This window comes from Lathamus discolor, chromosome 6 (genome assembly GCF_037157495.1).
Source record: "Lathamus discolor isolate bLatDis1 chromosome 6, bLatDis1.hap1, whole genome shotgun sequence".
Lineage (NCBI taxonomy): Eukaryota > Metazoa > Chordata > Aves > Psittaciformes > Psittacidae > Lathamus > Lathamus discolor.
In genome coordinates, this window is record NC_088889.1 from 38,217,898 (window position 1) to 38,238,170 (window position 20,273).

Consider the following 20,273-nt stretch of genomic DNA (forward strand, 5'->3'; position numbering starts at 1 on the left):
CCAGGGTCACCGGTGCGGCCCTGCGTGCCTGCCAGGGCACTGGCGAGCCCCGTGATTCCTGGAAGAAATGGGCATCAATCGCTGGCAGAGAGGCCTGGGTTTCCCGGTGAGGAGAGGCGAGCCCCTCCCAGACCATGCCCATCCCCGTTCCCATGTGCAGGTACACCCAGCTCCACACAGCCAGTCTCCAACCCGCTGCCTTTTGCCTTCCATCCCCACTGCAGAGACAGCCTGCGGAAGACTGAGCCGGTTTGTCTCAGCCTGAGCTACAAACCAAGTCCTCAGTGCTTGCTTACTGGGGAGCTTAGGAGAGCCTAAGAGCTGGGGAAGGCGATCAAATGAAACACTGAGGGTGAAACACAGGCATTTTGGGATGAAAGGCAGGCACGGGAAGCTCAGTGCTTACGTATTAATGCTGCCTTGACCCTCGGACTCCCATCACAGTGCAAGATGTAGGCAGCTGCGGGTGGGACTCTGTCTTGCTGGGCAGGAGTGGTGGCTGCAGCCTGAGGGGGAGAGTGGGTGGCTGTGCCCTGCACTGGGGCACAGGGGTACAGCACTTTTCCCGGCAGAAGCCTCCAGGCTTCTGATCAGACCCCGGTGTCCTAAATAGCAGCAGCACAGAAATAATGCCCAAGGATCTCAGGGGTTTTCCCCAAAACCTTTAGGGGTGGCACAGGAGGTCCTGGCTTGCAGTTGGCTTAAGAGTGATGCAGGGACGAGGTCTTGTTGGGCTCTTTTCATCTGAGATGCCGAACGTGGGATTTTGCAGGGGAGAAGGTGCCTGTGATGGGATTTTGCTGCTCAAATAGGGCAGATTAATGGAAAACAGGACTTGGAAGGACCTCACCCGTGCTGAGCAGGATGAGGTTTCATGGGGGAGAGCAGCTGCCTGTGTGGGGCTGCTTCAGGGCTCATGGGCATGCCGGGGCCCTCACCCAGAAGGTGCAGGAGGCACAGAGGTGAGCCCGCGCCCTGGCAGGGCTGTGCCGTGGTGAGCTTCTAGCTAGCTGGGGTGTCTGCCCCACGGGACTGCCAGTGCTCACCCGGAGCAGGGACACCCATCCTTCCCCACCCGCTGCCCTCCCAGCACGGCAGAAAGGTGGCACAGGCTGGCAGTGGCATATTCGAGGTGATGCTCCCAGCCCGCAGCTGCCACACGGGGCTCACCACGGGGGAGGCATTCGCCCTTTAAGGAAATGTCTCTATTTGCCTTATGTCCCTCGAGCCTCCTCTGTCCCTTGTTCCCAAAGTGCGTAGCTCTGCTCCCCAGGGCCCGGTGGGAGGCAGTGCGAGGGACGCGCCGGTGCATTTATAGCGCTGACGTCCAGCCTCGTCCTGCAGCTGGGGAAGGGTGGGCTCAGCCCCCGGGGAAGGAGCACGGCGGAGGGGAAAGCGAGCAGCCATGGCCCCGGCCAGCTGGGTGTTTCTCCCGTTTGCAGGAGGATGTTGCTGGTCACAGGTTACCAGTTTCCAAATATGATTTCTCTGCTCCTGTCTCTGCTGCGTGCTGCGTGCTGCCTAGAAAGGGGATGCTCATCCCAGGAATGTAAACTCTGCCCATGGCCTCTGAGGAAATAGCTTCAGACCAGGAACAGGATTGCACTCGGCAATTAAGGGCTGGTCTCCCCAGCCACACAGCTCCTGGGGGAGAGCCCTTTGCTCCAGCGCCAGAGGCTGGCCTTGTGTCTGAGAGGTGGCCCCGTGGGACCTTCCAGCAAGGACAGGCGTGAGGCCCCGTGTGGTCACGGTCTTCACAATAACAGGATTCTGTCTGTCCAGTGAGTTGGCAGCAGCTGCTGCTCAGGGCAGCCTCTGGTCCGGGCTCTCGAGTGGAAGGAAATGCTCCGTTCGTCCCCCATCCCCAAACCATCCCTGGGGAGGAGGTGGTGGGGTCCCTTGGCCCAGGCGGGTCCATGGCGTGGCAGAGGGAGAGCACAGGTACGCTCCAGCCGTCGCGGTGAGGCTGTTACCCGCTCCTCGCTGTCCAGCCAGGGGCAAGAGCGTGAGCAGGCACCGAATGCCTCCCCGGCAGCCCCTGGCAGCGCTGTGCTGTGGTGCTGAGTGATGAACTGCAGCGTTGCCGGACCCCCGGCGGGGCCGGCGTGTCTGTGCGCTTATCTCCACTGCATCTCCCTGCTAATTTGCCAGGCCCCGCTCCAGCAGCTTTCTCACACACTCAGCCGTACCCATGCCTGAAACCTCTATCCGGAGCCGAGCTCTCGCTGACGCCTGAGCTGCTGCCACCTGCATGGCTCGGCAGCGCTGGGGACAGGCAGCTGGCGCGTCCCGCATTCCCTGGGGACAGACCCCACAGGGCTGGGGACAAACCACTGGCGTCCTCGTGCTGCAGGGACAGACCTCACACAGAGGTGGGCAGGGAAGTCCTGGAGCAGCCTCCCTGCTCTCCCAGGACAGAAACGTGAATCCTGGCAGGCAGGGACACACATCCCGTTATTTCCCTGGGACCCGCTGGCACTTCTCTTCCCACCTCCCATAGCTCCAGCTTCCCTGGCCTTTGGGACTTAAAAATAGAACAGAAAAGGCCATAGAGCTCCTTTGGGTTTACCCTCGGCAGCAGGGTTTGGACCCGATCTGCTTCAGAGAACCACTGTGCCCCCTTTCCCCCCAAGAGAGAGGGACACCCCATGGCAGACAGGACGGGGATGCTGTCCCTCGCGCTGAGGGGCTGGAACCCCCTGCTAGGGCTTCGACGAGCTGGCTGGGCAGGTGCAGGGCACCCTGGAGGGAATGGGGTGGCTGGAGGGACACGGGGCTGCTGGGTGAGCACGGGGTGGCCCGACCGGCATGGGGCAGCTCACGCGGAGCCTGGGAGAGGCGAACAGGGTCCGGGGAACCCAGCGAGCGGGGAAGCCCCGACAGAGCGCCGGTGCTTTCCGCCCTCCGCGATTGCCCCGGTCACGGGCCAATCCATAGAAGCCCCGGGGCAGCCCGATGGGGCAATGTCCAGTGCCGGGCACTGGCGGCGGGGGCTCCGCTGCGGAGCGGGGCATCGGCCGTCCCCGGGGCCGGGCACCGGCTCCCGCCCCGCGGCGGGGCCGGGGCGGGCGGGGGCGGGGCGGCAGCGGTGAAATAGGGCGGCGGAGCGGAGCGCGCTCCCATGGCCCGGCGGCGGCGGAGGCGGCACGGCGGGGCCGGTGGCCCGGCGGCATGCCGGGGGCGGCGGGGCGGTAGCGGCGGCGCGGAGTTGTTGCCGGAGCGGCGATGCGGCTGCTCGGTGCCCTCCTGAGGCTGCTGGTGGCCGCGACGCTGGGGGCGCCTCCTGCCCCGGTGAGAGCCGCGGAGAGGGAGTGGGGTCGGGGTCGGGGCGGCGGCAGCCCGGCTCGGCCGGTGCCGCTGCCCGCGGTGGCCGTGGTCGCCGGTGCAGCTCCTCTCGGCGCTGGGGGGGGCGGCCGGTTGCCCCGTGCAGCCCAGCCAGCGCCCGCCTTTCCCTCCCTGCAGGCCCCGGAGGCGCGGGGGACAGCCAGCGCGGAGCCGCCCGGTGAGTTGGCAGCGGACGGCAGCCGGTGCCCCGGCAGCAGGGGGGGAGCTCCGAGCGGGGCTGGGGCGGGTTTCGGTACCGCCTGGGGCTGTTATCCCCCGTGGAGCCCCGCCGCAGTGCCCGGGCGGGCAGCGGGCAGCTCTGCCGGGGCTCGGAGCAGCCCCCTCTCCCCGCTTTCGGCACCGGGCACCGCCGCGGGAGCCCGAGAGGAGTGCTCCTGCCCAGGAGAGCACCCCGGGCACGGGGAGGCGGCAAGTCTGGCGCAGGGCTGCGCTCCGCTTCGGCTCCCCTCTGCTCTTCCCGCTGGGTAGCCGAAGGGACGGCTCTCTGCCGCGCTGCGGGGCAGGGAGGCGAGGGGGAAGAGCGGAGAAGGAGGAGGCAGAGCTGGCGGGCAGGTGAAGAACGAGCCCATGGCGGTGGCTGTGTCCCCGCCAGCGCGGTGATGGACTTTCTTGGAGCACAAGGGGGTCCTCTGCGTCCCTGGGTGCCCGTCATGGAAGCAGGACCCCACCGCGGCCGCTGCACCTGCCCCGGCAGCGGCCGGCTGGGCTCAGCCTCTCTGGGCTCCTCCTTACAGCCCCTCACCCCGGTCTCTTGCAGTCCTGACCTTTCGGGAGATCTGGAACCGTAGTTTCTGCCGGCCCCTGGAGCAGCTGGTGGACGTCATCAGCGAGTTCCCCAACGAGGTGGAGTACATTTTCAGACCCTCCTGCGTCTCCCTGCAGCGCTGTGGAGGCTGCTGTGGGGATGAGGGTCTCCGCTGTGTCCCTGTGGAAACAAACACGGTCACCGTGCAGGTAAACGCTGCTGCTGTGGTGCTGTGGCTGCACCAGGGGTGTGGTGGCCTCATGGCCAATAGCTGGGAGGGTGAACTTGCAGCTTCACATCCTCCAGGCATCGTAGCAGCGTGGATAGCAGGGGCGAGGGCTTATTCACAACATGCCAAACCAGGATGGTCCCACTGCCTGCTCTTTGGGCTTGTCCCTGAGGCCAGGGGACATCCCTGGGGGCACTGGCCTCGCTTCCTGCTTCCTTGCCTTCAGTGTGGTCCCTCTTGCTGACTGTGGTCACCTTTCCAACCTTCCCTATCCTGCAGTGGGGCTGCAGGTGTCCCAGGTACCCATGACTCTGCCTGGTGGGGTAAAGCAGATGCTGGCCCTGAATCACAGACAGAAGCAAGGCTCTGTGTGTCAGGAGATGCCTGTGGTGGTGCTGACAGAGAGTGTGTGCTGGGGGCATGGTGAGCATGAAGGGCTGCACCAGCCACGTTTGCAGCCCCCACTGTGGGAGCTGTGTGAAGTGGGGTGGGAGATCCTGAGCTGCAAACATGCTGCTAGTCACCTTTTCCCAGCGTGCCTGGCAGCCGTTGTCCTCACACTGCAGTCCTTGCGTTGTGCTGCCAGGGATCAACCCACTCCTGCTTCAGGGAGCACAGCAAAGCTCCGCTCTGCCCATGGATGATGGACTAGCGAGTGCCTGCAATAAATCACCAGTGAATTTGGTCCCTAGGAGGCTGGAAGTGTGTTTGAAGGCAGGGTTGGAGTCTCCAAAAAGTCTCCACTGAAGTGGAACAAGAACCTGGGATGAAAAAGGGGCAGCTCCCCATGCACAGGTCTCCTTCCATGGAGATGGCTGTGTGAGGGATGGCAAGGCCAGGTACTTCCACAAGGGCTTGCATAGATCACAGCGATGATGAGCATACCCTGTGAAGCTCCTTGATGTCCAACCCAAACCCTGGGCTGGGCCATGGACTGCCATGTAACAGGGCAAACACTGCAGCCCTGGGCTGGGGAGGCACTGTGGTGATGATTCCAGGCTCCGTGCTGTGGGAAGGAGGGGCAGGAGGCAGCAGCAATGGGAATGGTCTGGAAAACACGAGTGCTCCCATCGGACAAGGGAGATGTGCGAAGCGGTCAAACGCGTGGAAGCTCTCCCCAAAGGCAAGGACACAGAAATCTCTTCTAAGGCTGGGAAATCCCCAAAACATAAGGCTTAAATTACAGCCCTGAAGACACGGGGCGACACCAGCAGAGCCTCCCAAGCTGCCGGGGCGGCTGGGCCTGGCCGGTGCTGCCTGCATGTGGAGGTGGAGCCTCTGCTGCCGGAGGTGCCGGGGAACAGGTTAGACATGCGTCTGCCCGAGAGGCTGCGGTGGCGAGGCAGCGCCGTGGGAGCCCTTCCAGCCCCCTCCTGCCGCTGGCTGGGAAGTAACCTTTGCTCCTCTTTCAGCTCCTGAAGATAAAGCCGAATGGGGAGGCTCCCTACGTGGAGATGGCGTTCACCGAGCACAAGCAGTGCGAGTGCAGGTAGGGACCCCCCTAGCTAGTTTTGCACCCCTGTGCCCCTCCAGCGGGAACAACCCTGCCAGCTCACCGTGTGTGAGCTATGAGGGGGGCACCCTGGCTCTGCTGGAACCCCCTTCTCCCTGCTGCCTCTGTTTCCTGGTGCTTATGGCCCTTGCTCAGGTGCAGGCTGCGCTGTGCTTCTGCAGCAGCCTCCCTGCACCATGCATTGTCTTCAGGGCTGGAGCTGCTGGTGCACCTTGGCTCTGTGAGCAGCCGTGTCTGTGCCTTCCAACCCCACGGCTACCTTGGCGCGCTTGTCATGTAATCCTCTGGCCCGTGGGTAACAGCAAGGCCGGTGGCTCTGAGGCAGGTGCCTGGTGGTGGCTCAGCAGAGACCTCCATGGCTTGCCATACCTGAGCATGACTGTGGCCCAAAGAGAAAGCTGAAGAGCTGGGCCTTGGACCTTCATTTAATGGAGGCTGCCCCATCCATCCGGGGAGCTGGAGCAGGGGCTTACATCCAGACTAACAAATGAAAGCTTGAAACGTGCAGTGCCAGCCTGGTATGAATGTACAGCACCAACCTGCCACAGACCCCACCTTGGGGTGCTCACTGTTCCCAGAAGCGGTGAAAGCTTGGGCAGGATGGGGCCCCTGCCTGGGGTCTGCAGTGCCTTGGGAGCCAGGAGCAGCTCCAGGGCTGCTCACAGATCGTCCCTGCCACAAGTATTCTTCAACCCTGCCTGCATGGGGGGTCCTGGCACTTGCTCTCCATCATGACCCCAGGGTGATCCAGTATTGTGAAAACTGGGGATTGAATGTCCTGCTGGGCAGCCGTTAGACACAAGATCCTTGCCTGGAAGAAGAGCCTGAGGATCCTGGGGCTGGTATTCCCCTGCAGCTGTAGAAGCGGCTGTGCTGGAGTAGACCCAAGGCTTGTCCAGCCCTACTCTGTCTCTGGAGCATCTGCTGGTGGATGCAGAAGGGAGAGTAGGAAGAAGCACATGTGTTACTTCCCCCCTCTTGCCCTGCTTCCAGCTATTTTCCATGCAGGGAATTTCCTGAGCCTGTTGTGGTCTTCCTACCTGGGGTAACTCCCAGGGGATCTCCTACAAGCACTCGTGCAGGCTGCCTTTGAATCTCTGTAAACTTCTTGCTTCTGCAGCACCTTTCGGCTTCTCCCTAAGCTGCCTTCCATGCCTTTACAGTGCTTCCCTTTGAAATGCAGTGTGGGTGCAGTGGATGTCCTGGCCTCAGCACCTATATTGGATGCTTAAGCCAAGTATGTTGTGGCTGTTGTCTGAGAACCACTACTGAGGCTTTGCAGTGAATCCCACACGTTACTCAGGACGTTGCATGTTGTTTAACCAGCTGAGCTATGAAAGCTGTCACTGAGAGCAGCTGAAACTGAACCTGTGCTTCCCAAACCTCATGGTCAGAATGTCACTTCCCCAGGGGAGCTGCCAAAGCTGACCATCCCCCTGCCCCTCTGCTGTCTTTGTCTTCTCTCTGTCTACTGCAGTCAGTTCCTCTCTGAGGGAATGATAACGTGAAAGGAAGTTGTATTTGGTCTGGTTTAAGCATGAGTGATAACAGGTAGATTGTGCTGCACACTGGGGCAGCAGCCCAACAGCCAGCATTGCCCTAGTAACTGCTTCACTGTCCTTTTCCTATCCCACAGGCCCCGGCAGGACCTGATGAGGTTGGGAAGGTAAGTGATGTCAGGGGCAGTGTCACGGGCTGGGGTTGTGTGTCTCATCTCCCACACATCAGCCTTTCTTGTGGTCCTTTCCTTTCAAAGGAGAAGGCCTAAGGGCCGAGGTAAGAGAAGACAAGAGAGGACAAGACGTAAAGGCTGTGAACTGTAAGTGAGTATGGGCAGGTATGGGTGGTGTCTTGTGGGTTCATTTCTTCGGGATGAACAGCTTCATTAAGCCTTTAGGTCTTTACTGACACTGTAAGCAGCGAGGAGTTTGTGCAGAGCAGGCACAGGAGAAAGCAGTACAGCAGGGACAATGAGTGGCTGTAGGGAAATGGGCCTCTTACTGAAGGCTCAGTAGTTTCCAGGCTCCCCTGCTCAAAGCTGGCCAGTCCCATCCAGGGTGGGGATGGATGGATGGATGGAGTTACTTGCTGGTATATGGCTCTATCACTATCACGGACCACACTGGATTTCCTGGATCCCTGAATTTCCAGTTTTAGCCTCATCCTGCTGTCAGCTGTGTCCTTCCTGCTGTCCTTGGCTGGTCATTGTTTGGGTTACTCTACCCTTTGCCTCCTTACATTTAGCTGACTCTTCAAGCCACTTGCTGCAACAGTGCAGGCTGGACTCTCACTGCATACATTTTTGGGGTGTGATGCCTATGGCTGGCACTTCCATGTTGTATTTCCCTGTTTTGTTTTCTGAAGCCTGCTGCTCAGGGCTCGGCCAGCACCTACAGCCCCATTCCCCTTGCTCTTCCCTGTTAAGGGGCTGTCTGTGGTCCCTACCGCTTTGGTTCGGTGCAGGAGGTGCTCAGCACAGAGAAGGGGGAACCTGGGGCACAGCGGGCGAGCCTGGAGGTCCTGGTGTCCCTCAGTCCCAGCAGTGCTCACCCATGCCATGCTCTCTTTGCAGATGTGGCACACCACGCAGGTAGCCTCCGCTCTGCCCCTGGCCTTGCTCCTGTTGCTTGGGTTTGAGCCAGCAGAGTCTTCCCCTGGCGTGAGGAACTTGTGGAGCTGTGTCCTGCCATGCAGCAGTGGGGAGCACGACTCCAGCAGGGAAAAGCTGACTGGACTCTCACCTGGCCCTGGCTGGAATGCAACCTATAACTGAGGACTCGCTCGCCCCATCTGCACCATCAGCAGCAGGACAAAAGGACCTGCGACCAGGCCTGGGGCTGAAGATGAGGAGCTCAAGCAGCATCTTGGTGTTTGAGGGCATCCTGTGGGCAATGAGGAATGAAGCTGGTGGATGTGCTGCTGGAGCTGGCTGGGAACAGCATCATGGGGATGGGTGGAGGAGGCTTGGAGGGCTGCAGCTGCAGAACTGCTCTGTCCTGCCAGTGCCCTGCAGCTGGGGAGGAAGGAAACGGGGGCAGGCAAGGCTGCAGGGCTGTGTCCGCCTGAGCCTTGGCATGGGGCAGCCCAGGAGGGTGCCTGGAAAGCACTCTGGGAGGGGAAGGAATGGGAATTGGGGTTGCCAGGGCTCCTCACATACTTGCAGCCACATCCCAGCCTTGCCCTGCTCAATAAAACCTGGTGGGCGGATGCAGGCACTGGAAGTGTGAGTGCTCCTGTCTGCTTCCCAGCAACTGCCTGCAGGCAGGGCTCTTCCCATGGGCTCTGTCCCAGGCTGGAGGAGGGCAGTCCTGCCACGGCCCAGGGCTTGTCCCCAGCAGCAACTCCTGCAGCATCCAAGAGGCTGCCCTTGTTGGAGACGGGCAACTGTCGGGTCAGGATCAGGCTGCTACCCAGGCTGGGGACTACCCATGTGCTGGAGCTCAGGTGGGTACTGGGAGACCCTTGGGCAAAATACCCTTCTCCACCACGCTGTAGCATGGGGACCCTCACTCGCTGTCCTGTGGCTTTCCTTCTCCCTTGTTGGGCTGATGGAAGGTTAGGGTAGGGGTTGCAGGCTGCCTGTGGGCCTTTCCACCCAAGAAGCATTCTGCCAGGTCTCATTCACTTGGCCTGGGGGCAAGGATCATTCTGGGGTGTGGAGGGGGCTGGTGGCCCTCACGGAGGTGGCTGCGGCTGCTGCCATTTCCTGCTTTCCCCACTCTGCCTGGGTCTGGCCAGCCCAGTTTCTGTGTGCCTCAATCAGTGCTCCTGGGGATCCTCTTATCCCCTTTCCTGTTCCTGCTACAGGGGTGCTGGGACTGGCTGCCAAGTGCATCCTGTACTGCTCCTTGCAAGCCACACCTGGAGCGGTGCACATAGCTGGAAACTCTAAGGGCAAACTGGACACCAGCATGCTTGTGGGGCACCCCCAGCATGGGGTTAAAACAAAATCAAGGGTTATTATTGAAAGCTTCAAGCAGAAGGCAGGAGGGCAAGATGTGCAAAGGCTTCAGCATTACCATCAAACAAGGTGACCCATGGTCTAGCCTGCACTGAGGAACAAGGGAGCCTGATGCAGCGGGTGTTAGGATCCAGGGCAGCTCTTCCCCACTTCTGACATAGCAGCCTGTAGTCAGGGCAGTCTCCCTCAGAGCTGTAATGCTGGTGCTGCTTGTGGCTGGCACAGGGGCATGGAGTCTGGGGCAGTGGTACCCTGGGAGGAAAAGGGTGAGTGTTGAGGTGATGTGAACCTCTGTGCTGCCAGCATGCATGGACTGGATAAGCTGTGCCTGTGCAGCTGGGCGTATCTTCCAGGAAGCTTCTCCTTGGCTGCTTCATGGATGAGGGCAACTTGGTGTTCCCCTTCCTATGCCACTCAGGAGCTGTGTGGGCCATGTGGCACCCAGCTGCAGTGGCCAGTCCTCGCCTGTGCAGGCTCTCCCCACACCCCCATGCTGTTTCAGCCTGGCTGGTTGCTCTTTGAGGCTAAGGAGAAGTGTGCAGCACTTGAGGGATGTACATGGTTTCTGCATCGGTTTTAACAGTAAAAGTTTTACCACAGTAGTATTAAACCTTTAAAAAGGAACTTGCATAAACCCGAGGATGCTAATTAATAAAAGTAAGTTTGTCAAGAGTAGTGATTAAGGTTAAAAAATCAAATGAACTCCTGCCCAGCAGCTTTCCCCAACAGCTTCTGTTGTCTGGCATCACTTCTTGGGCTGCTGCTTGGCAGTGAGCGTTTTCAGCCATGGAGTGTTGGGATGCACACCAAGGACCTGGATGCCTGGGAGGGATGTGGCTGTCCTGCTGCAGCAGTGACGAAAGGATCAGCTCTGGCAGGGCAGGAGCAGGGGAAGTTACTGTCAGCATGGGAGGTCTGGGAGCTGCATCTCCAGGTGTTGGGGCTCCCTTCAGCTCCAAGGAGTGTTTTACTGCGGCTTCACTGGCAAGTGAAGGCCCCTGCGTGTTCCTGACAGAGGGTAGAGGGCTGGCACCCTCCTAGTCCCAGGGACTTCCAGCCGGACATCGCAACCATTGGTGAAGTGAGGGTCAGGTCGAGGGCCTGCTGCTCTGAGGAGGAGAATGGGGCTCCTGGCCCTTGAGCCTTGTGGCCACCACCCATTCACCCTCCTGAGGGGACCAGAAACTGTCTGCATGTCCCTGCTCTGTGCTGCTAGAGAGGGGCAGGATCACCTCCTTCGACCTGCTGGTCACACTTCTTTCGATGCAGCCCAGCATACAGTTGGCTTTCTGGGCTGTGAGTGCACATTGCCAGGTCACGTTGAGTTTCTCATCAGCAATACCCCCAAGTCCTTCTCCTCAGGGCTGCTCTCAATCCATTCTCAGTTCCAGGTGCACAATCTTGCACTTGGCCTTGTTGAACTTCATGAGGTTCACAAGGTCCTACCAGCCTGTCAGCGCCATTCTCTTTGGCATCCCTTCCCTCCCCAGCATGTCAACCGCACCGCACAGCTTGATGTCATTGGCAAACCTGTCGATGGTGCACTCAATCCCACTGTGTTACCGACAAGCTGGTTCCAATACTGAGCCTTGAGGAAAACCACCCGTCACTGATCGCTTAGGCTTTAGTGCATTTCTGCTGATGCTCCACCCTCTATAGATCTGAAATAAGATTGTAAAACCGAACGGGCCTGCGGGGGTTGGTACAAGGGACAGCCAAGAGCCCAGGGCTTTGGAACAATGACACCCACTTGCAGGATGCAGGTCAGAAGGAGCCACCCGTGCCCTGGGATGGGAAATGACGGGTCAGGTCAGCAGGGAGCTGCTGAAACAGGCACACCAGGTAAAGGCAAAGGCTATTTAAAGCGCAACGAATTACGTGTTACGGGAGGAAGGAAACACCGTGGCAAAGGCAGTGCTGAATGAACAACGGGAGCTTTGTTAATTAAGGGCAATTAGCGGTGAATAACGACGGCAATGGAGCAAGCGGAGCGGCGGCGCTCTCCGCACCTCAAGCGAACGGTGAGGGCCCGGCCTTGGGGCGGCGGCAGCGGGACCCCCGCACCCCTGCCCGGGACCCCCGGTGCAGGGCCGGGAGGGTGGGGGGGTGATGACCTCATCCGCAGCGAATCAGCGCCGTCCCGGGGGCGCGGCCCCGCCCCTCCGTCCCTCCCCGCCCGCCGGAGGATGCTGCCGGTCCCCGGCTCCGGTGCGGGACCATGAGCCGGGCGGAGGCCGAGCCCTGCTCTCGGGCGCTGGCGCAGGCCCGCGTCTACCTGGGGCAGCTGCGGAGCCGCGTCTCGCCGGCGGGCCCCGAGGGCGGCGGGCGCCGGGATTACCTGGTGGAGGCGGCGCGGCAGCTGCGGCTGGCGCTGGAGCGGGACGTCAGTGAGGACTACGAGGAGGCCTTCAACCACTACCAGAACGGCGTGGACGTGCTGCTCCGCGGCGTGCAGGGTGCGTGAGGCCTCCCCGGAGGGGAACTGGGGCATCCACCTGGGGAGAGCAGCGAGGGACCGGGGCATCCCTCCAGGGGTTGCAGCCAGGGCGGCAGTGATCCCTACTGGGAGAAGGCTGAGGGGACCACGGCGTTTCTCCGGGGAATGTATCAATGGGGACCAGGGCGTCCCTCCTGGAAGCATAGCAATGGGACCAGGGCATCCTTCCGGGCAGCGTGACCACCGGGGCATCCCTCCGGGGAGCGTGGCCCGGGGACCAGGGCACACCTCCGGGGAGCATGCGGCCTCTCATGCCCGCCCTCTGCACTGCCCACAGTTGACCCCAACAAGGAGCGCCGGGAGGCCGTGAAGCGGAAGATCACACAGTACCTGAGGCGTGCAGAGGAAATCTTCAACTGCCACCTCCAGCGGGCTGCAGAGGGCAGCAACCCCACCGCCACGGTGAGGGGCTGGCGTGGGGCGGCGTTGGGTGGGATGGCAGCGGATCTGTGGCACTGGCACACACACACACATAACGCAGCCCCAGCGAGCCTCTTTGACTGCCTCTGCCAGATGCCACCATAAGGTGGTGCAGATAAAATGGCAGACACATCAGCTGCAGTGTCCTGGCATGCTGGTGGCTGTGAGGGAACTGGCAGCCCTTCACCCTGCCTGGCTCAAAGAGCTGAGGTGGGCCCAGCTTGGCTGGGGTGCTCCCAGGACCCCCACCCCCTGAGGTGGGTACGTTTAGCTTGTTGCCACCCCGATGAAAATGGCCATTTTTGGTTGGACTGAGGCTGCTGGGGGAAACCACCTTGTAACATGTTAAAAATACTGTCTTTCCCACCGCTGTTCCCTTCTGGATGGGAACTAAAGAGGACTCCTGGCTGCATTGTGGGAGGAGGTGGTTAATGAAGCGAGAAGGCAGTGAGGCAGGTAGAGCTGGGGCCTGGTGAGAAGGACAAGGGGAGAAAGGCAACTCCCTTCCATATCCATACAGATCCCCTTAGTACTGAAGCAGTCCCTGTCCAGGTCCAAATTTTGGAGTGATTTTACATCTGCTGCAGGTGCAAGCTTTCCCTGGAAACTTCAGAAATCCAGGAAAATGGTCCAGCTGATGTTTGGAATCAGCCATGGCCATGGGGGTGTTGCCTCCGGATGATGACCAGCCTGGCAGTATTGCTGCCTTCCCTGGAAAATGCAGGGACTCCTCCTACCCGCCGGCATAGAATCATAGAATGGTTAGGGTTGGAAAGGACCTCAAGATCATCTAGTTCCAACCCCCCTGCCATGGGCAGGGACACCTCTCACTAAACCATCCAACACAAGGCTTCATCCAACCTGGCCTTGAACACCACCAGGGATGGAGCACTCACAACCTCCTTGGGCAACCGATTCCAGTGTCTCACCACCCTAACAGGAAAGAATTTCCTCCTTATATCCAATCTAAACTTCCCCTGTTTAAGTTTTAACCCATTACCCCTTGTCCTGTCACTACAGTCCCTGACAAAGAGTCCCTCCCCAGCATCCCTATAGGCCCCCTTCAGGTACTGGAAGGCTTTCTAGGTCCCTCATGCTCTCCTCTCACTGCCTGCAGGGTTACAGCAGCCTGCGCTTCCGGCCCATCAGGACTCTGAGCTCGGCAGTGGAGAACCTGAGACGGTGCAAGGTTGTGGGAGTGATCGATAAGGTAATGACTTGACCTGGAACTGGGGGGGTGAGGCTGGGCCTGCACCAAAGTGTGAGCTGGATGGTCCTGGCAGCTGGGCTGGGGGTGCTGGGACCCTGCACACCCACCAAGGAGCATGAGGGTATACATCCACACCATTCCCACCAAGGAAAATTGGCAGGCAAGGATGCAAGACCCTTTAGGAGTTAGCTGGGAAATCTGTTAATGCCCCCATTACTTTTGCGTACCAGAGCTCCCAAGGAGATTAACGCACCCAGTTCTTTCCCATGTATGGAATTATGCTTGATGCCTAGGTACCTCGATGGTGGACTCCTATGGATAATTGAGGCTTCTGCAGAAGGCAAGCTATCTGCATGAATAAACTAATTAGTAGCTCATGATCTTGGAGCAAAGATGCCAGGTTTACCGTCTCCATACACACACTGGCACTCTGCTCTCCACTGCGTTCTCACATCTCAGTTTGTGAGGGCTGATGCGGTCCTCCTGTCCTGCCCAGGCCCAGGTGGGTGGCTCAGCACACCTCACAGAGCCCACCGGGAGCAGCATGAAGCCCTCCTTTGTCAAGGAAGCAAAAGTGGTATGGGAGCCACCTCTTGGTTTCATTAACTTTCTACTCCCTGGCTGCATGGCTGCCTCATTGCTGACAACCTGTGGTTTGGCTTTCAAGAGAAGGGGTTTGAGCAGCCCAAACTCCTCTAGCTGTGCGGGAGTTTGTTTCAGTTCCAGAGCCGCGTCCCTTGGGCCATTCCTGTAGGCTGTGTGTTGGGGTGGGAGCAGTCACTGTTTCTGACCACCATTGTATATACCACTCCCAGGTGCAGATCGTCCAGGATCCTGCCACTGGTGCCACCTTTATACTTAAGGTGGGTGCTTTCAGTTTCATCTGCCTGCTTCTCCTTGTCCTGCCAGAGCCTCCTTGCCCAAGCAGATGCCTGGGGCAGGTGACAGGACTAAAAAATCGCAGCTCAGAGAGGTGGTGGAGGAAGTTCATGTTCATAAAGCTTCCGTAAGGGAAGTGGTTCTCCTCGGTCATCTGTTTCTCCCTTGTAATGCTGCCAGCCAAGCCTTATGACCATGTGAATGTGGGCCAGTCCCTGAAACAGATCATGGGTGAGGTGGGCAAGATGTGCTTAGTACAAGCCATAGGGCATGCTACCTTTTCGGCTGGCCTCCTGCCCTGCCACGTGCTAGGTTGCAGGGAGTCCCTACCATGCTGTAACACCCATCTACTTGTACCTCCTCAGAGCCTCCCCAAATCCCATGTCGAGACCCGTGAGCGACAGACCATCATCCCTCATGGGGTCCCCTTCATGGTCAAGCTGTTGTGCTACTCTGTGAGTGAGGACTCCATCTTCCTCCACCTGGAGCATGTGCAGGGTGAGTGGGGACAGCATTGCTTTCCGTCCGTGGAGCATCCTGCTCTTATCCCCAACCTCCCCTGCTTTAAAATCTCAAATATATTTCTCCTGCTGCTTTGGGGCTGGTTTTTATAGTGACAGCACAAGCTGTCTTCTTCATAGATAGGTGGTGGGTATTGGTAGGGCTTGGAGACATCGGGGAAGGAGCTGCTCTGCTGGACTGGGGATTCTGGGGGTTTGGTGAGAGCTGACTGGGGAAGTGAACTAGAAATGGGCCTGTAGAGACCTACAAGGAGAAAGGGTGAGTGTGTGTTATATGGAAACTAGCCTTAAGGACAACTGACTCCTATGGGAGGGAATGGTCATGCCTTGAGGTAAAGGGGTTCATGGGGACCAGAGTCTTAAAAAGAAAAACCTCTTCATCTTACTGGCGTTGTTTGACCGTGACAGGAGGGTGATAGAGGAGAACCAAATGATGTGATTCACTGGGATGGTGTAGAACAAAACAATATCTTTTGCTAAGAGCTTTATAAAACTTCCTTGTTTTGTTATAAAAGAAGAGGTCACACTGGCTTTTGAGCTCACACCGGCTTTTGAGCTCACACCAAAGAGAGGAAATGGAGAACTGGGGCATAAAGGGGTTCTGGTACAACATGGGGGTAAACTTGAGGCTTGTCCCAGATCCTGGCAAAGAAGTTTGATAATGTGGAGGTTTGTCCCAGGAAGCTTCTTCGCTCTCTGCTGGTTCAATGGATGTGTAGAGAGCAGCAGCTGGAGTCCAGCAATGACAAATGCAGGCTGATGTGCTGGAGAACAGCCTCGATCCCTGTGCACTGCTGTAGGATGTATTTGCAGACAGCAGCTGAGCGTGGTGAGGCTGGGAAGCGCTGGCACCACGCTGCGGGCTCAGGGCTCGCTGCTCTGGCTCATCGCTGACCCATGGCTCTGTGCCATGTGGTGGGAGCTCTCTGGCATCTCTGTCACACAGGAGGAAAGTGGGGATGGCAGTGGGGTCAAGGGCATGTATTAACATGTGGAAGTGGTAGAGCTGGGATCGAGGAGACTGTGCAGGATGGGCAGCAGGGCTGCTACTGGAGGGGGTAGTGGTGTGCTTGGTCCCAGGGGAGGCTGAGCATGGTGTGCTCATGTGTTCTGCACGGACTTGAGCTCTGCTGCAGGGGAGACTAATGATGCTTGACCATGTCCCCAGTGTGTGGGCCTTGGCCTGCCCCTGAATGGGCTGTGTCTGCAGAGGGGGAACCAGGGATGCTTTCTGCCTGTTACTTGTTCTTCTCTCTGCTTTCCAGGAGAGACACTGTGGTCTCACCTCCGCTCCAAGTACGGTGTCCAGCAGGGCTCTGCGGATTCAAGCACTGCTCCAGCCCTCGGGGACCTTGGCAGGGAGGACGGCGGGGGAAGCTGCCAGAGCAGCAGCCAAGTCTCCGTTTTCTCTGCTCGGACAGGCAGTGGTTTCCCAGGCTCCACAACCCACCCAGTACTGGGAAACACTGCTGCCTTGCCCCCTCGGGAGCAGACTCCCACCCCCACGGACCGTGTTCCAGCAGCACCAGCCAAAGGCCCCAGCCACCTCACCAGCCACGGCCCGGTCGTCTACCCCTGGGACGCCCTAACCCGCAGCACCGGCTGTGTGTCGGAGACAGCAGCCTCCCAGGCGGGCCCCCGCCTGCCCCAGCCTGTACTGGACACTGCCAGAGGGGCGCAGCAAGTGCCTGAGGCCCCTGGGGCTCGGTCCCTCCTGCCCTCGGGTCAGAGGCAGCTTCGTGCAGGATTTGCTCCGCCCGGCCCGGTGGTGCGGGAGCCGTCGCGGGCAGCCTCTGCAGGGCTGGGCCAGCAGCCGCCATCAGAACAGTGCGGGGCTTTGGCTGCCCGCGGGCAGGGGCGCGGGGCATGGGCCGTGCGGGAGGAGCAAGCGCGGCTCTGGGCAGCTGAACTGCTCCTGGCCCTGGAGGGGCTTCACCAGCAGGGCGTGCTGTGCCGGGACCTCAACCCCCGGAACCTGCTGCTCGATGCGGCGGGTGGGTAGTGCGGGCTGCTGCCGGCAGGAGGGGGCTGGCTTCGCCGCCGGGAGGCTGCCTGTTGCTCCGTTTCGGGGCACATGGGCTTCCTGCAGTGTGCTCTGGGGGAGGCGGGGAGCCGGGGGAGCTTTGGGTGTTTCTGAGCCTGGAAACGTGGTCTTGGTTGGGATTTCCAAGCAGTTACAAGACTTGGCTCTGCGGCGGGAGGGTCAGGGGGCCGTAGCCACAGGAATGCGTTGCCCCTGCGCCCAGTTAGGGGCTGGCTGCTGGGAAATCCCAGCATGGGCAAGATAGATGAGATCAGCTGAACTGCGCCTGAGGTTAGTGGGACTGCAGTTCTTCCCTGCTTGTGGGTATGATGGGGTGTTCTGGGGCTGTCTCACCGCTGGGAGCCATGGGTACCACTGTCAGAGCGAGTTCCTGCTCAGCTGGTAACATCTGGGGCAAACTGCAGAGGCACAAACTGCTTGGGAAAAGAAAAAGGCAGGAAGCTTTGCGAGGGTCACGTTATCCCCTCACCCCCTTAAGAGATGATTCTTTCCTCACTACAGCCTGTAGAGGTCTGTGGGCTTGCTTAGGCAAGCACTGGGAATCCAGGGGATGTGCAGTGCCTCTGTGTTCAGGGCACGGCAGGGGCCCTGCCTCTTCCCAGTTGCTGGGATAGGGCTTGGCTTTGTGCTCCAAGCAAAGTCCCTGGCTTTGTGCTAATCGCCCTGCTTTAACCAGCCTCTGGTGCTGCCTTGCAGGTCACATCCGTCTCACCTTCTTTGGCCAGTGGACAGAGGTGGAGCCCCAGTGCTGCAGCCAGGCCCGGGAACAGCTGTACAGTGCCCCAGGTAAGGGCAGCAGGAGGTGCCCTGCACAGTGCAGCCACTGGTGCTCCCTGCCTCCAGCTCTAACGCCTCTCTGGCTCTTTCTGCAGAAGTTGGGGGGATTGCAGAGCCCACCGAAGCAGCTGACTGCTGGAGCTTTGGCTCTCTCTTGTATGAGTTGCTGACAGGAGTGGTAAGAGGCAGAAGAGCTGTGCAAGGAGAAGGGAGGAGGAGGTGATGCTGTAGCTTAAGGGCTCCCTGCCATGCAGGCACTGGGAGGGTGCCAGGTTGCTTTAGGCATGAGATTCCAAGTGCCTGTGCCTGGTCTCGGGGTGTGCAGGGCCCTGGGTTTTAAATCCTGCTGTATAGGACTGGGGATGCATGGCCATGAGGGTGCTCCTACCCTCCTCAGTGCCTCTGCTCACCATCACCCTCTGCTTCCTGCAGCCACTGTCCCAAAACCACCCTTCAGGGATTCAACCTCACACCCAGTTGCATGTGCCAGAGGGACTCAGCCTGGCTGCTACCTCACTGCTCACCGAGGTGAGGGGCTTGAGTGGCTGGCGGGGAGGACAGGGCTACCAGCTAGCATCCAGCCTGGGTCACCTTTCCAAAGTCCCCTCTCTCCTCATCCTGCTGTCCCATCCTTTTTCTCCGCAGCTCCTGCAGTACAACCCGAAGCAGCGCCTGGGCTCTGGAGGAGGTGGCATGGCAAAGCTGAAGTCCCATGCCTTCTTCAGCACCGTCCTGTGGAACAAGCTGGTGGGCTAGGCAGGCCGTCCCTCCCGCGGAGAGCTGCGCACAGCCACTGCCCCTGGTGGCACGGGGAGCTCTGCCTGCAGGGGCTGCCCTGGGGAGGGCTACACATAAGGGTCTGCAGCCTTACATGTTGTCTCTGCCTGTGTTTGTTGGTGTCTCCAAGAGGAGGCTGTGGTCTGGGCCTGGCTGTCTTCTCTAGGTCCTCCCTGGCGGAAAAGGGAGCCCAGGTGCCCACCCCTGGAGAAAGGCCATGTGCCCTTTTGCTGGGGCACCCCTTGCTCAGCTTAGCACTGTGCCCCAGGGCTCCTCACTACAGTTTGTATCTCTGCTCCTACCACAGTGGTCCCCCTTTGCCCTGTTACATTTTGTGGCTTCCAAGTGCATCACCTCTGGGCCCCGCTGGCTGGAGCCCAAGCCCGGGGCCTGTCTGTCCCTGACTGCATGTGCGTGTGGGTAGTGCCTGCTGTGGGGTGAGGTGGGAAGGAGCCTCTGCACTTCTCCAACCCTCTGAGGAAAATAAACCACTTGTTATTGCTTGCAGAAGTGTCCTTTTGTTTCTGACCTGGATGAGCCAGGCCTGGGCCCAGTGTGGTAACTGAGGGAGAGCCTCAGATCTGTTCTAAAACCTACTTTGAGCCCTGGGCTGGTGTTGCCCACCGGCTGTCAGCACCCTGCAGCCACAATGCAGAAGATGGCACCAAGTGCCTGGCCAGTTCCCTTTGTGCCCCCGCCTGCCCCATGGCCTCTGGGGTCTGCACAGCCATGCAGCTGCAGCTTGGAGCTGGGAAAAAGGCGCAGAGTGCCTGTGTCTCCTTCCAGCCTTGATTTTTGTCATCATCACCCATGCTAGCTCCACTTAGCACTTGTGCCCAAGTGTTCCTCTCTGCTGGCAGGACAGCAGTCCCACTGCCCTCCTTGCTGTGCTTTCAGCATGGTCATCCATGGTTTAAAGGGATGATGAACTGTTGAGAGCCAGCACAGATGGAAGGAAGATAAGAAGAAACTGTGATAGAAGCAGCAGCATGAACAAAAGGTGTCTAACAGCCCAAAGCAGGGGCTGCTGTGCTCATCAGTGCAAATCAAAACTGTAGGCTGAAGGATGAGCTATCAATGGCAGTGGTGTAGTTCTGGCCCTCCCAGCACTCATTCATCCCCAGTAAGGAATATTGTAATTCACTGGTGCCCGTAACAGTAAGGAATTACTGGCACCAGTGAAACTCTTCTGCGGGTAGCTGATTCCAGCACCTGCTTGCCACAACCACCAGCAGAACCACTCTGCTCCTGACTGACGGCCTGGCTCCCAAGCAGCAGCAGGAGCGCTTGCCCACCAGAGGGAAGCAGAGCCTGAGCGAAACTCATCTCCGCCCAGCACAGGCAGGGGACGCCTC

The 20,273-nt window shown here is 59.5% G+C and overlaps 2 protein-coding genes across 4 annotated transcripts; both read left to right on the plus strand.

Annotated features, from left to right (window-relative positions):
- The first annotated feature begins 3,135 nt into the window (after positions 1 to 3,135).
- PGF (placental growth factor) lies at positions 3,136 to 10,465 on the plus strand. The gene is made up of 7 exons (XM_065686103.1): positions 3,136 to 3,291; positions 3,463 to 3,502; positions 4,103 to 4,299; positions 5,732 to 5,808; positions 7,469 to 7,498; positions 7,589 to 7,651; positions 8,405 to 10,465. Exons 1-7 carry the CDS (start codon positions 3,226 to 3,228, stop codon positions 8,424 to 8,426), a joined length of 495 nt encoding a protein of 164 aa, XP_065542175.1. The 5' UTR covers positions 3,136 to 3,225; the 3' UTR covers positions 8,427 to 10,465.
- Positions 10,466 to 11,947: 1,482 nt separating this feature from the next.
- On the plus strand, positions 11,948 to 19,428 carry RPS6KL1 (ribosomal protein S6 kinase like 1). 3 transcript variants are annotated; one of them, XM_065686119.1, is made up of 10 exons: positions 11,948 to 12,249; positions 12,568 to 12,692; positions 13,828 to 13,920; positions 14,736 to 14,783; positions 15,165 to 15,297; positions 16,586 to 17,314; positions 18,061 to 18,150; positions 18,237 to 18,319; positions 18,574 to 18,669; positions 18,787 to 18,995. In XM_065686119.1, the coding sequence occupies exons 1-10, from the start codon at positions 12,012 to 12,014 to the stop codon at positions 18,895 to 18,897; spliced, it is 1,746 nt and encodes a 581-aa protein (XP_065542191.1). In that variant the 5' UTR covers positions 11,948 to 12,011; the 3' UTR covers positions 18,898 to 18,995. The 3 variants fall into 3 exon arrangements, with proteins under 3 accessions (XP_065542191.1, XP_065542192.1, XP_065542189.1); XM_065686120.1 differs by lacking the exon at positions 18,574 to 18,669; XM_065686117.1 differs by lacking the exons at positions 18,237 to 18,319; positions 18,574 to 18,669 and having other exon boundaries at positions 18,787 to 19,428.
- Positions 19,429 to 20,273: the final 845 nt, after the last annotated feature.

What these genes read in the sequence shown, in the direction of transcription:
- PGF (XM_065686103.1), top strand. Translation starts at nt 3,226, where the DNA reads ATGCGGCTGCTCGGTGCCCTCCTGAGGCTGCTGGTGGCCGCGACGCTG. An exon ending in TGGGGGCGCCTCCTGCCCCG is followed by an intron (nt 3,292 to 3,462) that starts GTGAGAGCCGCG and finishes CCCTCCCTGCAG; the next exon opens with GCCCCGGAGGCGCGGGGGAC. An exon ending in AGACGTAAAGGCTGTGAACT is followed by an intron (nt 7,652 to 8,404) that starts GTAAGTGAGTAT and finishes CTCTCTTTGCAG; the next exon opens with ATGTGGCACACCACGCAGGT.
- RPS6KL1 (XM_065686117.1), top strand. Translation starts at nt 12,012, where the DNA reads ATGAGCCGGGCGGAGGCCGAGCCCTGCTCTCGGGCGCTGGCGCAGGCC. An exon ending in TTGTGGGAGTGATCGATAAG is followed by an intron (nt 13,921 to 14,735) that starts GTAATGACTTGA and finishes TACCACTCCCAG; the next exon opens with GTGCAGATCGTCCAGGATCC. An exon ending in GTGCCACCTTTATACTTAAG is followed by an intron (nt 14,784 to 15,164) that starts GTGGGTGCTTTC and finishes GTACCTCCTCAG; the next exon opens with AGCCTCCCCAAATCCCATGT.